Source organism: Ctenopharyngodon idella, chromosome 21 (assembly GCF_019924925.1).
Source record: "Ctenopharyngodon idella isolate HZGC_01 chromosome 21, HZGC01, whole genome shotgun sequence".
Lineage (NCBI taxonomy): Eukaryota > Metazoa > Chordata > Actinopteri > Cypriniformes > Xenocyprididae > Ctenopharyngodon > Ctenopharyngodon idella.
Window position 1 is genome coordinate 5,394,577 of NC_067240.1, and position 20,289 is coordinate 5,414,865.

The 20,289-nt window shown below is 36.6% G+C and overlaps 1 protein-coding gene across 3 annotated transcripts in view; it reads right to left on the reverse strand.

Annotated features, from left to right (window-relative positions):
- The window catches only part of pde8b (phosphodiesterase 8B), a 63,449-nt gene that overhangs the window by 15,915 nt on the left and 27,245 nt on the right, over positions 1 to 20,289 (reverse strand). For 2 of the 3 annotated variants that reach the window (XM_051877375.1, XM_051877374.1), the window contains exons 2-12: positions 17,417 to 17,473; positions 12,113 to 12,303; positions 10,575 to 10,634; positions 10,420 to 10,477; positions 8,024 to 8,112; positions 7,853 to 7,931; positions 7,273 to 7,413; positions 7,039 to 7,127; positions 6,851 to 6,905; positions 3,334 to 3,385; positions 241 to 318 (exon numbers count right to left, since the gene is read on the reverse strand). In XM_051877375.1, coding sequence (XP_051733335.1) covers positions 241 to 318; positions 3,334 to 3,385; positions 6,851 to 6,905; positions 7,039 to 7,127; positions 7,273 to 7,413; positions 7,853 to 7,931; positions 8,024 to 8,112; positions 10,420 to 10,477; positions 10,575 to 10,634; positions 12,113 to 12,303; positions 17,417 to 17,473 — 949 coding nt within the window. Of the gene's footprint in view, positions 1 to 240; positions 319 to 3,333; positions 3,386 to 6,850; positions 6,906 to 7,038; positions 7,128 to 7,272; positions 7,414 to 7,852; positions 7,932 to 8,023; positions 8,113 to 10,419; positions 10,478 to 10,574; positions 10,635 to 12,112; positions 12,304 to 17,416; positions 17,474 to 17,558; positions 17,947 to 20,289 lie in introns of those variants that run through there. The other variant, XM_051877376.1, reaches the window with a different exon arrangement.

The following is a 20,289-nucleotide window of genomic DNA, read 5'->3' on the forward strand; positions in this document are numbered from 1 at the left end:
TGATGTCATCAAACTACGTCACAAAAAGCCCCTCTTAGCCGGAGTTCTCTCTCTCACACACACACACACACGCTGACTCACATAAAACACAAATACATTGTAAACACACACACACACAACACATGCACGCATGAGCACAAATCTCTCGTTTTTGTTTCCATTACATCTAAACTGTTAAAGGGATTCGCTTTCCATCATTTATGGTGTATTCTGATGAAACACATCCTCTCTTTCTCTTACCATCACTGCTGTGAGAGCTGATAGATCTGACGTCCACAGACTCTTTCCTCCGGTCCTTGTGACGCAAGGAATTGCACTCTGGACAAAGACAAAAGAGAAACGAGCGCACACATCCATAAACACGTAACTACATTAATAATCTTTTATCTAAACACAGCCAACCAGCATCACTATTTTTACCTGCATCATCATTATTATTACGATCAACATCATCGCAAGCACAGCAGTGATTTCATGAAGCAACTGAGACAAATCACACACACTATCCTTTCTCAGAATAATAAAAAAGACTAGATGCTCATTAAAAAAAAAAAGCTGCTGATGTGATGCTTGCAAGTAGTGGGTGGGTGGCTGCCAGGGTGTTGTTATGCAGTTGCTAAGGTGTATTACGTAGGTTGAGTGGTTTTTATTGCATTGCTATACAGCTGATAAGGTCTTCTACAAGGTTGCAGGGTGTCACCAAAGAGGTTGCTATGGTGCTCTAGGTGGTTGCTAGGTAATTGCTTACTCTGATGTTTTGGTATGTTGAAATCTGCAAAACAAAAAGTCTGATTGCTTAGAAAAGTGATAGCACACCTTTCCTCAATAAGTTGCAAGATTTGAGGTATAGTTCATGTTCACACATTTTTCTGTAATTAATCGCACCTAACATTAAAGTTTTTAAAATATTTTTATATTGTAATAATTTCACATTTAATCACCAAATTAATGTAGAAACAAAGACAGTATATTTTAAATATCTAGAATCAAAGCAGTCAAACATTTCACAGTCTTCACTGCATAATCTAGATTAAAATATAGATTAATTTGTACAAATGTTATTCAATTAAGAGCAGTGAGTGATTTTCTTTTTCTTTTGTTCTTTGATTAATATTAATGGCAGACTATAGCGGTTTATTAGGCTGCTGTCACTTTAAGACCTGCCATGCATGACGCGGATTTGCATCCTATTTCCTCACAACTCTTTGTGTTCATTTAAGACTTTAACTCATTTAAGAATGGAGGAATAAGAAAATACGTCAAAATGGACATTTCGACCGGTGTTAGTAGGTAGCAAAATTTGACAGTGGTAAATGCTACCAGCATCATATTCATGTGGCATTATTAACATCCTTACCTACGCCTACCCTAAACCTACCATTAAAACAATGCAAACATAGTGTTGGTAGCAAAATCTAATAGATAGTATTATTCGTCAGAACACCACGTGCTGTCTGAAGTGTCTTTTTGTGCGCATGAGTCGTGGGAGATTCACAGATGTGCGCTAATACTGCACTGCATTCTCTTTTGCGTCTTGTTGCACTTGAAAGGTTTAATTTCATTTGCATGAATAAGAGCGTGATCATACAATGTAACGCTATATATATATATATATATATATATATATACACACACCGATCAGGCATAACATTATGACCACCTTCCTAATATTGTGTTGGTCCCCCCTTTGGCTGCCAAAACAGCCCTGACCCATCAAGGCATGGACTCCACTAGACCCCTGAAGATGTGCTGTGGTATCTGTCACCAAGATGTTAGCAGCAGATCCTTTAAGTCCTGTAAGTTGCGAGGTGGAGCCTCCATGGATCAGACTTGTTTGTTTAGCACATCCCACAGATGCTCGATTGGATTGAGATCTGGGGAATGTGGAGGCCAAGTCAACACCTCAAACTCGTTGTTGTGCTCCTCAAACCATTCCTGAACAATTTTTGCTTTGTGGCAGGGCGCATTATCCTGCTGAAAGAGGCCACAGCCACCAGGGAATACCGTTTCCATGAAAGGGTGTACATGGTCTGCAACAATGCTTAGGTAGGTGGTAAGTGTAAAAGTAATATCCACATGGTTGGCAGGACCCAAGGTTTCCCAGCAGAACATTGCCCAAAGCATCACTCTGCCTCCGCCGGCTTGCCTTCTTCCCATAGTGCATCCTGGTGCCACGTGTTCCCCAGGTAAACGACCCACACGCACCCTGCCATCCACATGATGTAAAAGAAAATGTGCCACCTTCTTCCATTGCTCCGTGGTCCAGTTCTGATGCTCACGTGCCACTGTTGGCTCTTTCAGCGGTGGACAGGGGTCAGCATGGGCACCCTGACTGGTCTGTGTCTATGCAGCCCCATACGCAACAAACTGCGATGCACTGTGTATTCTGACACCTTTCTATCAGAACCAGCATTAACTTCTTGAGCAATTTGAGCTACAGTAGCTCGTCTGTTGGATCGGACCACACGAGCCAGCCTTTGCTCCCCACGTGCATCACTGAGCCTTAGCCGCCCATGACCCTGTTGCCAGTTCATCACTGTTCCTTCCTTGGACCACTTTTGATAGATACTGACCACTGCAGACCGGGAACACCCCACAAGAGCTGCAGTTTTGGAGATGCTCTGACCCAGTCGTCTAGCAATCACAATTTGGCTCTTGTCAAACTCGCTCAAATCCTCACGCTTCCAATTTTTCCTGCTTCTAACACATCAACTTTGAGAACAAAAGTTGCAGCTGCCGTGATGAAGAGATAATCAGTGTTATTCACTTCACCTGTCAGTGGACATAATGTTATGCCTGATCAGCGTATATATATATATATATGAGAGATTTATATACATTTTTTACGTATAAATTATACATTTTTTATTTAAATTAAACACTCAACAAACATTTTCTCTTTCATTTTAGACCATTTTTTAATGTAGTATGAACAAACGTAATAGTGATTCTTAGCCCTAGAAAACAGCATGTGAAATGGTGACTGCTGATACTTTTATTGTGTCAAGTAACATATGCACATGCACGCAAATATATTGGCAGGCAAATTATTATGGCTAATTTTACCAGTCTGACAGTCCCAGGGTGCACTGCAGCCATCTGTCTGTTCTGCAGCATGACCTATCTCTGTCTTTTCTCTCGACTTCTCAATACTGCATTGATCTATGTATTTTCAATCACGCTTTTCTTTGCTTCACAGCATGTCACACAAACTAAATCTATAAAGACCTGTTATGGGTTACAGTGTGCTTATTAAGCAATAGTGCATGAGGGATTCAAACAAACAGTAAACAAACAAACAAACAAACAAAGACAGACGGTCTGTTACTGTACCTGATTGTGAGTGTTCACCAGAGCATTTGTCTTCTTTGCTCAACTTATGAACCTGCAAACACAGATCTCTGATCAGCGCTCTCTCGCTCTCTCTCTCTCTTACACACACACACACACACGTTGTGTTTTCATATTCCATAGACACAATGATTTTTATACTGTACAACCAGTGTACTCTGTCCCCTACCCCTAAACTTCCCACTTTCTCCCAATGAAAACTTTCTGCATTTTTACATTTTCAAAAAACATCAGTTAGTATGATTTATAAGCTGTTTTTCTCATGGGGACCAAAAAAAAAAAAAGTCCACAAGGACAAGGATTTCTGATATTGCCATCTATGTTGGGACATTTTTTTGTCCCTATAACGTAGGGTTTACCAGGACCACATAAACACACACACACACACACACACACACACACACACACTGATCTCTACTTGTTTCAGCTCTCACTGATCTCTAGCAAAAATACAACAATAGCAAATGTGCAAATAATGTCAGGTGACAATTAGAGGGTGATTATCCTTTGTGTGGCATAAAGAGGGTAAGTTTAGAGAGTTTTCAGACAATTCCCAGCTTCAGACATGCTTGGCTGTTAAAATATTAGTCAGATGTCCCCTTCTTGTCTAAGTGGGTGGTTCTTGGCCAGAATAAGCTACAATATGCCATGGGGTTGACACACTACCAACATTTTAGTAGCCCATACAAATGCCAGTCAATACTTGATACTAATTTCAATACCATCGCAAAAACAAAAATGCTATTGAACAAATTCCTTTATTTATAAAGTGAGACATTAAAAATAAATATGAAAACATGAAATACGATTACATTTAATATGTAATTAAATATAATTATTAAATTGTTCAATGTAATTAAATATAAGATTTGAGGTACACTACCATTCAAAAGTTTTAAGTCAGTAAGGTTTTTTTTTTATTCAGCAAGAATGCCTTAAATTGACTTAAAGTTACAGTAAAGACATTTATACTGTTACAAAATAATTAATGAGTCCCAGTTTCCACAAAAATATTAAGCAGCACAACTGTTTTCAACACTGATAAAAAAAGAAAAGTTTCTTGAGGAGCAAATCAGCATATTAGAGTGATTTCTGAAGGATCATGTGACACTGAAGACTGGAGTAATGATGCTGAAAATTCAGCTTTGATCACAGGAATAAATTACATTTTAAAATATATTTAAATAGAAAACAGTTGTAATAATAGTTCACAATATTACTGTTTTACTGTATTTTAGCCTTGGTGAGCATAAGAGACTTCTTACTGACCCCAAACTTTTAAATGGTTGTGTAAATATATAAATACTTTTACAATGAAATCAAAGCTATTAATAACATATTTTATGTTCAATTACGCATTGTGACTGAAACCAAGCAACTAACAAAATGTCTTGTTGCCTGTCATTTGTTGCGGCTGGTTAGGATAGAGATTTAGATAAACTTATGAACAGACAGGATTTATCCACTATATGTCGAGTTTGTGCCTGATCAGAACATGGGTTAAGCATTTGTTAAGTTCACCTAGGTGGAAATCCTGCCAACCGCAATCCATTTAATCCTTTTAACATGATCAAGTTTTGAATGAATGAAACAGGATTTTAAGTCTTAGGTTAGAGATTAGAGAGCACTGCCAAAAATGAATCTATGCAGGGCGATTACATGCTACTGACAGAAACAGAATATGGCTATATTGCATGTACTTTCACACTCATACATGTGCACAAACACACACTCAAAAATAGATGCCATGTAGGTAAGAGGATAAAAGAGCCTAGTTACATGGTCCTGAAAGATGAGGTCACAAAATCTGATTAACCGAGACCACAGGTTTCATAACAAACACTCTCACTGCACCACAGGAGAAGATTTACAGCATGCCCTCTGATAATTAGTGCATTACTTTCTTCTTGGTTAATCCAGCGGAATTTTGTAACGTGCATTTAATTTCATTCAATTTTTAAAGGGGACCTATAATGCGCCTTTTACAAGATGTAATATAAGTCTCTGGTGTCTCCAAAATGTGTCTGTCAAGTTTCAGCTCAAAAAACCCCACAGATCATTTATTATAGCTTGTCAAATTTGTTTTTGCATTTGGGTGTGAGCAAAAACACAGCGTTTTTGTGTGTGTCCTTTAAATGCAAATGAGCTGCTACTCCCGGCGCCTTTCCAGTAGAGGGTGGAGCTTTAACAGCTTGCGGTTTCTCAACAACAACAAAGCTGGAGAATCTCACACAGCCAAAATGAGGATTGTCAGTAACGGTGTTCAGCCTTACATTGTTCAAACTGGAGTCGGACACTGATGGAGAAACTCAGGAAGAAGTTACAACTTTTAGAACGCATCTGGATGTTTCTGAATGGTTAGTGGACAAATTTATGTAGTTGCTGTGGAGTTGATTCAACTCATCGACTAGCATGTGCCGTCATGTTAATATTTTTCTGCAAATGACAGCATGGTAACAACATTCTACTACAACAACTCTTCCTCTTCTCTAAAGCAGCCCAACATGGCCTCACCCCCTTTGTTGCGTGTTCTCAGGGGCAGGGTTTATGTAAATTTTGGGGTTTGTGATGTCACCAACCCAGGAAGAAGCTTGTTGTAGTCCCTACTAGCTTTTATTGTAGTCCTTAAAAAGTGATTTCTGTAAAAGAAAATATCTCCCTTTGCATTGAACTTTGAGCGTCGTAACTTTGCAGATGGTGTTTGTGCTCTAACAGCAACATTACACACTAACTTAAGCTAAAAAAGTGAAATCATAATCAAGGACCCCTTTAATATCCATCATGTTTTCCAGTGAAAATATCTAGTTACCAAGAAAGAAGCATTTGCTAATAAGATAAGAAAAATAAATTCAAATTATATTCTCTGAAAACAAGCCATATTATTTTTGCTTTTCAAATAAATGTATCTTGTGTTTTGTATAAATGTATCTCGGGTGTATTTTTGTTGAATTACAAGACAAACACACTTACTAATTGCCTCATGAAAGCTACTTAACAAAAGTTTCCATTGACCCAGTTGGCCTAGTCTAGTCTAGTATCCACTGCATTTTGACAGAAAGTATGGTTAGTTACCATGGTCGATTTTTGTAAGGCTTGTAACAGAAACAGACGCGAGTGAGTGTGTGAACGGTAATACTAACACCAGTGAGTAAAGCTACAGCTATTTCACACACGCGTCAGTGTGTCTGTTTCTCACAGGCCTTTCTGATCAGCAGCTCCACCTAATGCTAGAACTAACAGCAGGGTTTAGGCTTGAGCCTGTGGAGGGTTATTAATAACCCTGACGCCCGTCTGGCTCTCTGACACTGGCCTGTCAGGATGGATGGTTTAGCGTAGCTAACATTTCTGCCCACTGCTGTCCCCACGAGCCTTGCACACTTTAAGTTTTGGTGCTAATTTGGGAGCTCAATTGATAGCTTGCTCAATATTTATTGGATACTCACTGATTAAAAGGAATCTTAATGAAAATATCACCTGGAAAAGCAGATAAGAAATGTACCTGTCTGTGGTTGTCACTGTAAGGCCTCTTGATGGACACGAAATGGCGAATTTTTCTAGAAGAGAAGATAACAGTTTACTTATTTATTGTAACTGATTTGTACATATAATAAAAACAGCAATGATAGCAGCAGTATGCTTAAAATTTTATTTCAATTTCTATCACTTTTTTACGATCATGTGACTTACCCTCCCTGGCCAATCACAGGAGTGATTCTGACATATTGCTGAATACTGTCCCCTGATTTCCTCCGTGAGAAATAGATCCCCTGCCATTCCTAAGCAAGCAAACACATACATATTTTTTTTTAAAAATCAGCTAATAATTGAACTAATGATAAGTATTATAAGGTTTATAAAAAGTGGCACATTACTAATCTAATATTATGACCCTCATAAATCAGTGTGCTATGGCCGGCTGACCTTTCCTTTCTTGATGCAGGTGTTGATGGTGTCCAGCAGGTCGGCGCTGTTCTTGTCACTCTTGGGTAGTTCAGTCAACTCTTTCCCGATCATTTCGCCTCTATGATAGCCCATCATCTTTTCAAATGCTGGATTTACATACTAAAAACACACAGAACAATAAATATAATCATATAATCAAGTATACATGAGAGAAAGGGGAAAACATCATTATGTATTGTATTCTTATATCATGATTTTTTTGTCGCAATACACAGATGAGAAGTCTGACATGTGACATGAACGTTCAAGGGTTTAAATGGACTGCCTTAAATTAATCCTGTTAATCTCAATTATTTTTATGACAATTAATCAGAAGCAAAATTTTATAACTGTGACAACCTTACACTAAATCATTTTGGATTTACAAAACATCAAAAATCAAACACATGAAAATCTTGCTGTTAAAAATGACGTTCACTTTAGTTTCAGGCCATTCACTGTTCTCTAGAGGGCGGTCCTTGAAGGATGTTGATTTGAAGAGCCTGCTTAAATGTAACCAAAGCCCTGTGGGATGATCTGTTTGGATACCAAAACTCACTTGAATGACATGATCTTCACTGCTGATCTCCACGGCTTCCTGACACTGTTCTAATGCAGTAAACAAAGAGTTACAAGCCCTGCAACAACAGAAACACAAACAAATATTATATATATATATCTCACACCAGCTGCTTTAGTTGTGGAATTGAGGCTGAAGCTTGAGACTTACCTCAGTTTGAACTGAGCTCGAACCTCTCCATGTTCTAATTGGATTAACTCATTATAGCAGGCCGACACACTGCTGTTCTCCAGGTACCTCTGAAAGACAGAGAGGAATATAGCTGTCTAATACAGCACTGCATATATCACACAGTATGCATGCTGTCCTAATTTCTACTGCCTGCTAAAGTTGAGTCAAGATTTTCCGGCAGAGATCAGTAAACAAACTTATCTGCTCTGGATATTTATATTGAGGAACATCTGGGAAGTCTATGGGACACGACATTGAACTGAGATGAATGCTAAAATGCACATTGTTACTTGTGAGAGTAGTGTGATAGAATCACTTAACAACTTTGTCTGAGCAAAATGATATCCAAATCATGACCATGAGCAAACTACAGTTACAATTATTACAAATGTAAGCACAACTAACAATTTATTTTTATATTATATAATTAAAAAAGGGGCAAATAAAAAAATTCTGTGGTAATCAAGAGTAAAAATGCTGCCGATAGCAGTCCTTTAAGAAATGTTTGGTACATCTTAGCCTGAACAGGACAAGCCCACACCCATGTAGAAGAGCAGATGTCGCCGTTTTAAGGCCACAACATACTTCAAGCAAAACCAAAGAACGAACTGGTGTGACATCATTTTGAACAAAACGAAGTTCATTTTGGGAGTTTGAAACAGCTTGCCAAAGTGAACTTTCCTTAAAGTTTGCTCTGGCTAGTAAACACCTCTGAACTAACATTTGTCCATGGTGATTCTGCACAAATTAAGGCAACAGTTTGCATCAATTTTTTTTGAGTTATGACAACTTTGAATGAATTTACGTTCAAGCTACATTGAGTTAGAGGAGCTTAATAATTTGTAGCATAAACACAAATTTTTAAGTTGATTACTCAAAAAAAAGTTTTTCCAACTATCAGAGTTGTAGCCCTGGAACCAATTTAGGGTGGTCAAAAATACTGACTTTGGTACCTAGTCGGTACTGAAATTTAAAAAATGTGACGCTTTGAGCGCTGTTGAGCAGATTCGTAAACACCTCTGATTAAAATTTCAGTACCGATTGGTACCAAAGTCAGTACTTTTGACAACTCTATACCAATTAATCTTATCTATTTTAGTTAAAATCTACAGCTATCATAGCACATGCTAAATGTAACTTATTTAACATGTATATTTAATGAACAAGTAAGATATTACTTGTCACTGACATTAGTGCAGCCATTGCTTATAGAGTCAATGTAGTGTTTACCTTCATGTATCTATTCTTCAGCACAATGGTAACCACAAAAACTTCAACATTACAGAAACACTTTTAAATGTCAAACATAACAGCATTAAGAAAAATTTGAATTTTTTACTTGCAATCATGCATTTATTTAAGTTGTGGTAATGTTCTTTGGTTCATTTCTTCTGTTCAGTCCGTTGAGGTCAGACACAAGTAAAACATAAACAAACTCAAGAGCTGATTTATTGTAGAAATAGAAGTTGTAAATCTAAGTGACACTGACAGTGTTTTTCATGTTTAATACTGTAAAGCTGCTGCTTTACAGCAATCTATTATATAAAATGGTATTTAAATAAACGTGACATGACTTGACTGGAGAGCCGAATTGCAGATCTGATGCAAACACATCCACATCGCTATTATCAGATGCTTTCTTAACTGCTGTTTTCTCATTTTTGTTGCGTTTTTACTCTGTTATTGAAAGGAAAGTACCCAACACATATTTACATTTTCATCTAAACACCGTTCTTAGCAGTGTGGGTGGAGTCTAAATGTTCACTAACAGTATACCGCTGATCACATATTTCAAACTTCTTTTTACACCTAAGCGAAGAACGAAAAATAACTTCGCAATAGAGCTGCACGATTCTGGATAAAATGAGAATCACGATTTTTTGGTTTCAAATAGAGATCACGATTCTGAATATACAACTAAACAAAATAACGTAATTTACTAAAGGTTCTGACAAAATATTAATTGCTGACTCTAATTGCTGAAAAATGTTTGAATGAATTATTTAAAAATGGTTTTGAATTAATTCAATGACTCATTAATAAATACTTGTTTCATTACAGGATGAATCAGTGTTTTTCAACTAATCTTTTGTATGAATGATTCAATGACAAATACATTTTTTAACAGTCACTTGTCACCACCTAGTGGCATAAGATGTAATTGATACAACCGATCATACAACTATGACGCACCAAGTTCATTTCAAAAGGTGGGTTGCTCTATTTTGATCGCTATTGTTGTCATCGGTAAATTGTTGTCATTAATAAAATAAGATCGCGTGGGTGCTTGAATCGAGATCGCGATCTTTTTACGATTAATCGTGCAGCTCTACATTGCAATGACTATATCGGGGCCTTTAGAGTAAAATACTCACTCTGGAGAAGCCAGCAGAGAGAAGAGGAAGGACAGATGGTTCCTCCTGATCTGAGGGACTGCAAGAGAGAGGAGAGAGCAAGAGCGGTAGGAGGAATATGATGGACATCCGTAACACATGGATAATAGATAAAAGTGTTCTGAGGTAAACCTTACGTTTGTGGCATCACTGCCAAAATAACAGTGTGTTCAGAAGGCTTGGTCGCTCGAATCATCCTGTTTAAAAACACATACAATAATAAAAATAGGTTTTTATATTTTCTATAATGACAAATACAACGGTGAAATCAAGCATATCGTACACGTTTCTCTCTGTCTTGCACACACAACTCCAAATCTCCCTCACACACTCAGACGTCTACTGGGAAAAAAGTGATTTGGCAACAACTAGATTTGGCAGAAAGTTGCCAGCTTTGAATGTGTGTGCACACATGCGTTTAAACCTCTGTGCAGGAATTAAACCCGCCACCAATAAAAGGCAGGCTGCTTCCTCCGCAATTGAGAGTAGTTTTGCCTTATTTACCTGCCAGCCACTGTGTTGGGCAACATGTAACTGGTCTTAAAGTGTTCTTAAAGATTCACAAATAATTGATTCTAATTAACCCAATTTTTTTTAGTGAAGCAAAAACATACAGTTGCAGCCCAATTTTTTCACACACAACCGTTCAAAGGTTTGGGGTCTGTAAGATTTTTTAAATGAAAGAAGTTTCTTTTGAAATGCTTATCAAGGCTGCATTTATTTGATCAAAAATACAGTAAAAACGGTAATATTGTGAAATATTATTACAATTTAAAAGAATTATTTTCTATTTGAATATATTTTAAAATGCAATTTATTCCTGTGATGAATTTTCAGCATCATTACTCCAGTCTTCAGTGTCACATGATCCTTCAGAAATCATTCTAATATGCTGATTTGCTGCTCAAGAAATTATCATCAATGTTGTTTATTATTATCAATAATTATCAACAGTTGTGCTCCTTAATATTTTTGTGGAAACCATGATATTTTTTTCAGTATTCTTTGATGAATAGAAAGTTTAAAAGAACAGCATTTGAAATAAAAATGTTTTCTAACATTATAAATGTCTTTACTGTGACTTTTGATCAATTTAATGCATTCTTGCTGAATAAAAGTATTAATTTCTTTGAAAAAAATCTTATTGACCCCAAACTTTTGAACAGTAGTATAAGCAAAATTCACATTATAACTGAAATATACCCAAATGAATCAGAATCAAATCGAATTGAATCAATTTTGTAATTCTGTACATTCAGCCCTAGTGAAAACATTGAGCATTTGTATAATTTCATATATGATAATGACTTATTAGTACTTTATTGAGCACTTTATTTTACAGTTCTGTTCCCCATGTACATACTATGTACTTATTATAGTAATTGCTATAACTGTGTCCCTGAACCCTGAACCTACACCTAAACCTAACCTTAACCCATGTAGTTACCTTATATTACTTTCTTAGGTAAGTACACTGTAAGAACAAGTAAGTGCACGTACTGTAAAATAAAATGCAACCGAGTTATTAATTGTATTGAAAAAAATTTCCTGAGGGGGAGCTTTGTGGCAAAAAACCTCCCATCCTGCCTCTGTGCAGAAATTTCCATCTAACTGTGTATAAGAGATGAACAGAACTGAGCGAGAGAGAGATGATGGATGGTTTGCTTGTACCCACCTGCAGACGGCTTCAGCCTCAAAGTACCGTGAGTGCCGCCCATCAATGATGACGATCTCGTGGTGTTTATCCAAGAAACACTCCACCGCAGACTCAGGTGTTCGTGCGATGTTACACCTGAAGCCCGCCCGCTCACACGCCCACCAGAACGCATCGCTCTGACTGTCCTCTTTAGCGAAGACCAGTAACACCTGAGCGAGAGAGAGACGGAGAGAGAGAGAGAGAGGTGCTGTTGTTGGTTGCGTGTGAAAGGTCAACAGTCTTTCATCCTTTTGAACGTTGTGTAACCATGGAGCTGCGATGTGAAATTCCACATGGCCCAGGTCGTTCAGGACGCCTCTGTCGCCGCTACCTCACTCTGGAGGCCTACCGTGCAGCGTCGCATGTCCACCTACAGGGGGCGGAGTGACCTCACCCGCTCACAAACTAATGCTGCATCCCAATTCACCTACTTATGCTATGCCCTACTCTTTTTGTGAAGAAAAAGTAGATTTTTTTTGAGTGTGTAGCAGAAGAATAGGCAAGCTTTGAGAGATAGTAAAATTCATTTTGTCACATAGTTTACATGCATTCTGTCACTGTAAACCGGAATCTCAATTATCCTGTCACAGTTAACATCCTCATAGGCCACGTTCACACAGCAACAGAATACGGTTGATATGGTTGACCATGTGTCCAGTGTTTCCCATACATTGATTTATTTGTGGCAGCCCGCCACAATATCAACATTGACCGCCACAAAGAGATTTCAGTCCTTCCCTTTCATTAACTAGACTGTGGCGGGCCGAAAATATATTTAAAGGGTTAGTTCATCCAAAAATTAAAATAATGTCATTAATTACTCACCCTCATGTCGTTCCACACCCATAAGACCTTCATTCATCTTCAGAACACAAATTAAGATATTTTTGATGAAATCCAAGAGTTTTTTTTTAATCCCCCATAGAAAGCAATGTAATTATCACATTCAAGGTCCAGAAAAGTAGTAAAAACATCATTAAAATAGTCCATGTGACTACAGTGGTTCAACCTTAATATTATGAAGCGACAATAATACTTTTTGTGTGCAAAAACAAAACAGAAATAACAACTTTATTCAACTAATTCGTCTCTTCCCTGTCATACTGCTATGCTATTTTCGTTGCAGAGCTTCAGAGTGTATGTCCGAATGGCGGCACAGTATTGGCTGGCTTAGGTCACGTGAGCAGCACGACGAATGCGTGTGATGCTGACTCAGGAGCCGGCCAATACTGAGCCCGCATTCTGACATAAACAATGAAGCTCTGCAACGAAAACAGCGTAGCAGTTTGACAGGGGACAGACAAATTTGTTGAATAAAGTTGTTGAGGACCCTATTGTAATTGCTCAGTCAATTTTTCTTCTTCTCCGAAATGAATCACATTTTTGAGGGCCTAAACGTGCTCGAAAACTCATGAAACTTTGCACACGCATCAGAAGTGGTGAAAATTTATGTCTGATATGGGTTTCAGAATTAGGTGTGGCAAAATGGCTCGATAGCGGCACCTACAAAATTAAGCGCCCTTCGCGCTACATTTCACATACAACTGAAATTCGGTAGACACATTTAACAGCCCAATACCTACAAAAAAGTCCCAACTCAACAGGAAGTGAGATATTTTGACTTTTCTCTGCAAAATATTTACAGTTTTTGCCATTTCCAGATGTTGTACTTTAACAAACTCCTCCTAGAGCTTTACTCAGAGCAACATCATATTTGGTCAGTCTAATCTAAAGGCCTTTGCGATGGTAAATTGTGAAGATCTTGAGTTTTCGTTGAAGGGCGTGTCCGTGGCGGCTAGTCTGATGTTTCGCCATGAAAGAGGGAGCTGTCGTAACTCAGGCATACAATGTCCGATCTGCCCCAAACTTCACATGTGTGATAACAGTCCTGGCCTAAAGACATCTGTATGCCAATATTTCATCAAAAATATCTTAATTTGTGTTCTGAAGATGAACGAAGGTCTTACGGGTTTGGGACGACATGAGGGTGAGTACTTAATGACAGAAATGTCACTTTTGGGTGAACTAACCCTTTAACTAAAATTAAAGTAAAAACAGAAAATATAAAAATAAAAATATTAACAAAAACTATAATAGTATTTCAATTATACTAAAATAACACTGGAACTCAGTGAGTGTGTAAGCGGGTGGATTAGTTTCTAAAGTCAATTCAATTTCGAAAGACTCTAAAAAAAGGATGACAGGTGATTAATTTGTAAAATCAATCTGGATTGATTTCCACAGTTATATCAACTGAATCTGACTCACAGAGTCAGAGATTACATAAACGATCTCAGTTTACCGTGACTGACAAGTGGCAGTCAGTCATTAGGTTAACATTACATACACTTTCTTTCACAATTCCACTTTTAGTTAACCATAATTCCCACTAATACCACACACTAATACACACACATACCAATGCACACACACACACACACACACACACACACACACACACACACACACAAGCACAAAGGATAATCTCTGTGTCAATCCCCTGAGACATCTCAAGATTATCCCAGAGGTCACAAGTCCAGGTTAAAGGGATAGCTCACCCAAAAATGAAAATTTTGTTATCACACACTCATGCTCATGTTGACCCATACTTGTAATATTTTCTTTCTTCTATTGAACACAAAAGAAGATATTTTAAAGAATGTTGGTAATCAAACAGTTGACTGTAGCCATTTACTTTCATAGTAGAAGAAAAAAAAATACTATGGAAGTCAATTGTCTGGTTACCAATATTCTTTAAAATATCTTCTTTTGTGTTCAACTAAAGAAAGAAATACATTCATACACAAGTTTGGAACAACGTGAGGGTGAGTAAATGATGACAAAATTTTCATTTGGGCAGGTAGGGGTTATGATATTTTGGTCTTATTTTCAATATACAATAATTGGATTTATTTCAGTGTATTCTGGGCTTGTTCTTGTTTGCTGTTTTTTTTTTTTTTTTTTCAAGATCTGGCAACATGTATGAGTCAATGCTTGTACCTCTTCCCCTGTGATTGCTTGCACTGCACATATAAAATAGAAATAGAAAGATTTTAAATATGTCATTAACAACTAGTTGTTCAGTTCATTTCTGCAAAAACACTGTAAAGAGTTTTTGTAAATGAGGTTGTCATTAACGGCATTTTCCATTAGTTTGGGTTGTATAATGTGACAATCATTATGCATCACTACACGGTTCCACAGTGACCTGCAATTACGCGTTTAATCCCTCTTGAAAATAACCCAAACCTCACTGCAAAACTATGCTAACCTGAAATAATGACAAAATTTCTAGAAACTGTGTATTTTATAGTGGTTGTCCAATTTGTTTATGTTTTTAATGGTTGATGCAGACATTTAGCGAGTGCTAACAAATTGCTGAAATCAAACAAATTAATTTACTCAATATATTTACCTAATATTCACATAAAAAAATTTATTATCCATTGACAAGGTCGAAACAAGGAGAATCTAACACTTCTGATGCTCAACAAGCTGACATGTAGGGAAAAAAATTGTGCACGATTTACTAATTCGTTGCCTTGATTTACTAAATCATGCACACAATTTACTATTTTGTTCCCCCGATTTGCTAAATAGTGTGCATGATTTACTATTTTGTCCCCTTGATTTATAAATCGTGCGCATGATTTACTAATTTGTTCTCTCGATTTATAAATCATGCACATTATTTAGCAAATCAAGGGAATGAATTTGTAAATCATGCGCACAATTTAGTAAATCGAGGGAACGAAATAGTAAATCATAGGGCCCTACATTTATTTGGTGGACACCCTGGCTTTGAGAACTCCTAATCTAGACAAAGACTTAAAAAGCCAATAAATACCCTTCCATTCAAAAGTTTGGGATGAGTAAGATAAAAAAAAAAAGAAAAAAAAAAGAATTTAATACTTTTATTTAGCAAGAACACATTAAAGCTGCAGTCTGTAAGTTTTGCATCTTTGTCGCCATCTCTGTTTGAAACCTGCAATTGCAGTTATTTGCAGAATTATCATCTTTACATGGGTTGTGCATCGACACGGCTCCTCAGCGCGGATGAATCTAATGTTTTAAGGAGAATGTGTGGCTGTCAGTCACCATACCAGTGGATACTGTACTTCCGAATCACAGATTCTACTTCTTGGAAGTATGACCAAAATAAGAATGTTCACTGGAAAATGTTATCTGAATAAGTAAGTAACAAATCTGCCACTTTTGTTCTGACCAACTGAGAAAAAAGCATTACAATAAATTGCGCTACCAATGGTGATTAAATCTAATGATTGCTTAGCTCATATCACATCAAAACCGTGCAAATTATTATTATTGTTATACTTTGTTCTCAAATTGTTAATGTTAACAACATCAGCATTGCGTGACTGTGTATTTAGTGTGTATTAGCGTCTGAAATCTTTTGCCTTTGATTACGGGTGAATCTCCAGTTGTCACTTATGATTGTCGTTTGGACCATTCTGGATTAAAATCTGCCATCAAAATGACAAGTTTAATTACTCCAGCTGCAGTGAGAAAAGGCTTTAAGTGATCCGGCACCTGTAGCATCCGGGACTCCTTCTTTATGTATACAGAAGTGACGTAGTGATGCAAAGGCAAACTCATATTTCCCGCGGAAACCTACCAGTACCACTCAAATTAAAAAAACATTATTACAAGCTTACCATTGTGAATCGGGCTAAGGTAAGAGATAGTTTTGAACACTGGCTGGTTATGTACTTGCTCAAAAATTGATTTTGGATCATTTTTAGCCAAAAAAAGTTATGGACTGCAGCTTTAAATTGATTAAAAGTGACAGTAAAGACATTCATAAAGTTACAAAAGATTTCTATTTCAAATAAATGCTGTTCTTATGAAATTTCTATTCATCAAAGAATCCTAAAAAAGAAAGTGTCACGGTTTCCACAAAAAATATTAAGCAGCATTCAGCTTTGATAATAATTTCTTGAGCACCAAACCAGCATATCAAAATGATTTCTGAAGGATCATGTGACACTGAAGACTGGAGTAATGATGCTGAAAATTCAGCTTTGCATCACAGAAATAAATTACATTTTAAAATATATTACAATAGAAAAAAGCTCTTTTAAATTGTGATAATATCTCACAATATTACAGTTTTTACTGTATTTTTGATCAAATAAATGCAGCCTTAATGAGCAGAAGAGACTTCTTTCCAAGACATTAAAAAATCATACCGACTCCAAACTTTTGAATGCACATGCATTCATTTTCCAGCAATCACACAATGATTAAACATCAGGACTATACCTGAATGGGCTCCTGTGTCAGTCGCATCGGCCCCAGACGCTCTTCTGCAGCAGACACCTGGGAGAGATTGAGAAAAACAGGTAAGTTTTGCTGAAATGAGGTTACAAAGGGAAAAAAAATTGAAGAATGTATTCGGTTTTACCATCTCAGAGCCCTGAAGCAACATTCTGACATGCCTAGCCTGTTTTTAATCACGCACTGTTTGCACATGTGCTTGAATGTCCACCAGTTCAACCATTTACGCAAACTAGACGAGACAATGTCAGTCCACCGAAGAAATAATGTTTCACAGGTTGAACTAATGTTGATGTGATCGCAAGACTTAGCCGTCCTGATCAGCATGAACTCCAATCCAACCGTGTTATCCAGCTGATTTGAGCATGGTTATCCATATTCCTATTGCCAAACAGCTTTAAGCACTGTTTTAAAGCCTCTAACAGGAGTCTTCAGATATGATGTACATTGTAAAAAAAGTAATAGGCTATTTTTTATAGTGTTGTCCAAATGGTGCAGCAGCATTGTTGCAATGACAGAGAGCAGGTGGCTTAAAGCTTTCTGCGTCATCCACTTTAACACTACACATAAGCCTCTCAGCAGGAATCACACGCTCACTCACAAAACACACATGTACAAAAAGCCTTCACAAGCTAAATACGGCTCAAAATCACAATAAAAGCACCATATGTAATGCGCATTTCATTTTGCAAGAAGGCAAAAGAAATGAGTAAAGATATTTAGATGCACTGCAAAAACAGAATTCTTTGTTTTGATTGTTTTTCAGTAAAAAAAAAGGCATTTTTTTTTATTAAAATCAATTTACTTTAGAACCAAAACTGCTTCTCTCTTTCACTCTTTTGTAAATTGCAGAGCATAAATTTGTTTTGGTTTTATGTTAATTGTGCCCATTGAGAGGTTATCTACAGTCAAGAGCTTCTATTCCTGACCACACACACACACACACACACACACACACACACACTGTTTATTTGGACAGACCTACAGTCGCAATGTAATCACAATCTCTAAAGAGACACAATTACGGTTTCAACAACTGCAATTAACAATTACAAACGTCACAGGTAGTAAAACTCACTGAGGGTACATTTACATGACAATTATGTAGCCTACTAAAAACTGAAACATTTTTCCTTTGTGTTTTTGGCGTACAGACTACAACATTGTCAAAACGATCCCCGTTCACATGGATCCACGAAAATGATTAAAACAGCTGTATTATTCATGCCAGGCCTGTAGTTGGCGATGTCACTTTGTAAAGAAACACTACATGCCTACAGCCTGAACATGTAATACACATGTGCATGACGTCACCATTTTCACAAATCCATGTTTTGTAGTTTACACGAAGTCGATAACGGTGTCTTTTTCAAAAGCTTGCACTTTGAAACCCGTTTTCAAAATTTTGCGTTTTCAGGCCCTTTAAATGCCATTGAATCTCTGCAGGTCCCTTAGTTAAGCCAAAATTGAGTTGAGCCACAGACCCTGTGAAGGCCACCTACTTTTCTATGAAACCATTTAAGGGGTCATAAATTTAATCTTTTTTGTTTCGTTAATCTTTTTATTTCGTTTCTCAAGACCACTTTACACTTTCCTAAGTTTTGAGGTCTGAAAGTTACACTATTTTTACATGGTACTTTAAACTCTTAGTTTAAAAGATTAAGGAAAATCTGATTTTTCTTGCTACAACCCCTTTAAAAGAGAGAAAGACACTGGCACTCCAATTCTTTACAAATAAAGCTGAAATGTGCTGCAGTAGTAACTAGATTTAATTCACTCCAGACACAATCGGCATCAACACTGCTCCCTATTTTCAAGCCAAAGGCCATTACTGAAACCAGTTACACAAGACAACACAAGACAAAAAACTAGAGAATGTTTGAATCTGTGTTTAAATCCATTATAATTCAATTTAAAAATGAAACACTTCCTACATTGTCTCGTAACTGATAATTTATGTTTTTTAACTCTCATGAAAACACACACACACACACACACACACACTAATATACTATATATATATAGAGAGAGAGAGAGAGAGAGAGAGAGTATATATATACACTACCATTCAAAAGTCGGATCGGTTTTGGGACTTTAAAAGAAGCTTCGTCTGCTCACCAAGGCTGCATTTATTTAATTAAAAATACAGTAAAAACAGTAATATATTACAATTTAAAATAACTGTTTTCTATTTGAATATATTTTACAATGTAATTTATTCTTGTGTTGGCAAAACTGAATTTTGAGCATCATTACTCCAGTCTTCAGTGTCACATGATCCTTCAGAAATCATTCTAATATGCTGATTTGCTGCTCAAGAAACATTTCTTATTATTATCAATGTTGAAAACAGTTGTGTACTTTTTTTTCAGGATTCCTTGATGAATAGAAAGTTCAAAAGAACAGCATTTATCTGAAATACAAAGCTTTTGTAACATTATACACTACCGTTCAAAAGTTTGGGGTCAGTAAGAATTATTCATTTTAATTTTTTTTTAAAGAAATTAATACTTTTATTAAGCAAGGATGCATTAAATCGATCAAAAGTGACAGTAAAGACATTTACAATGTTACAAAAGATTATATTTCAAATAAACGCTGTTCTTTTGAACTTCCTATTCATCAAAGAATCCTGAAAAAAAAAATATTGTACACAATAAATGTTTCTTGAGCAGAAAGTCAGCATATTAGAATGATTTCTGAAGGATCATGTGACACTGAAGACTGGAGTAATGATGCTGAAATTTCAGCTTTGCCGTCACAAGAATAAATTACATTTTAAAATATATTAAAATAGAAAACAGTTATTTTAAATTGTAATAATATTTCACAATATTACTGTTTTTACTGTATTTTTA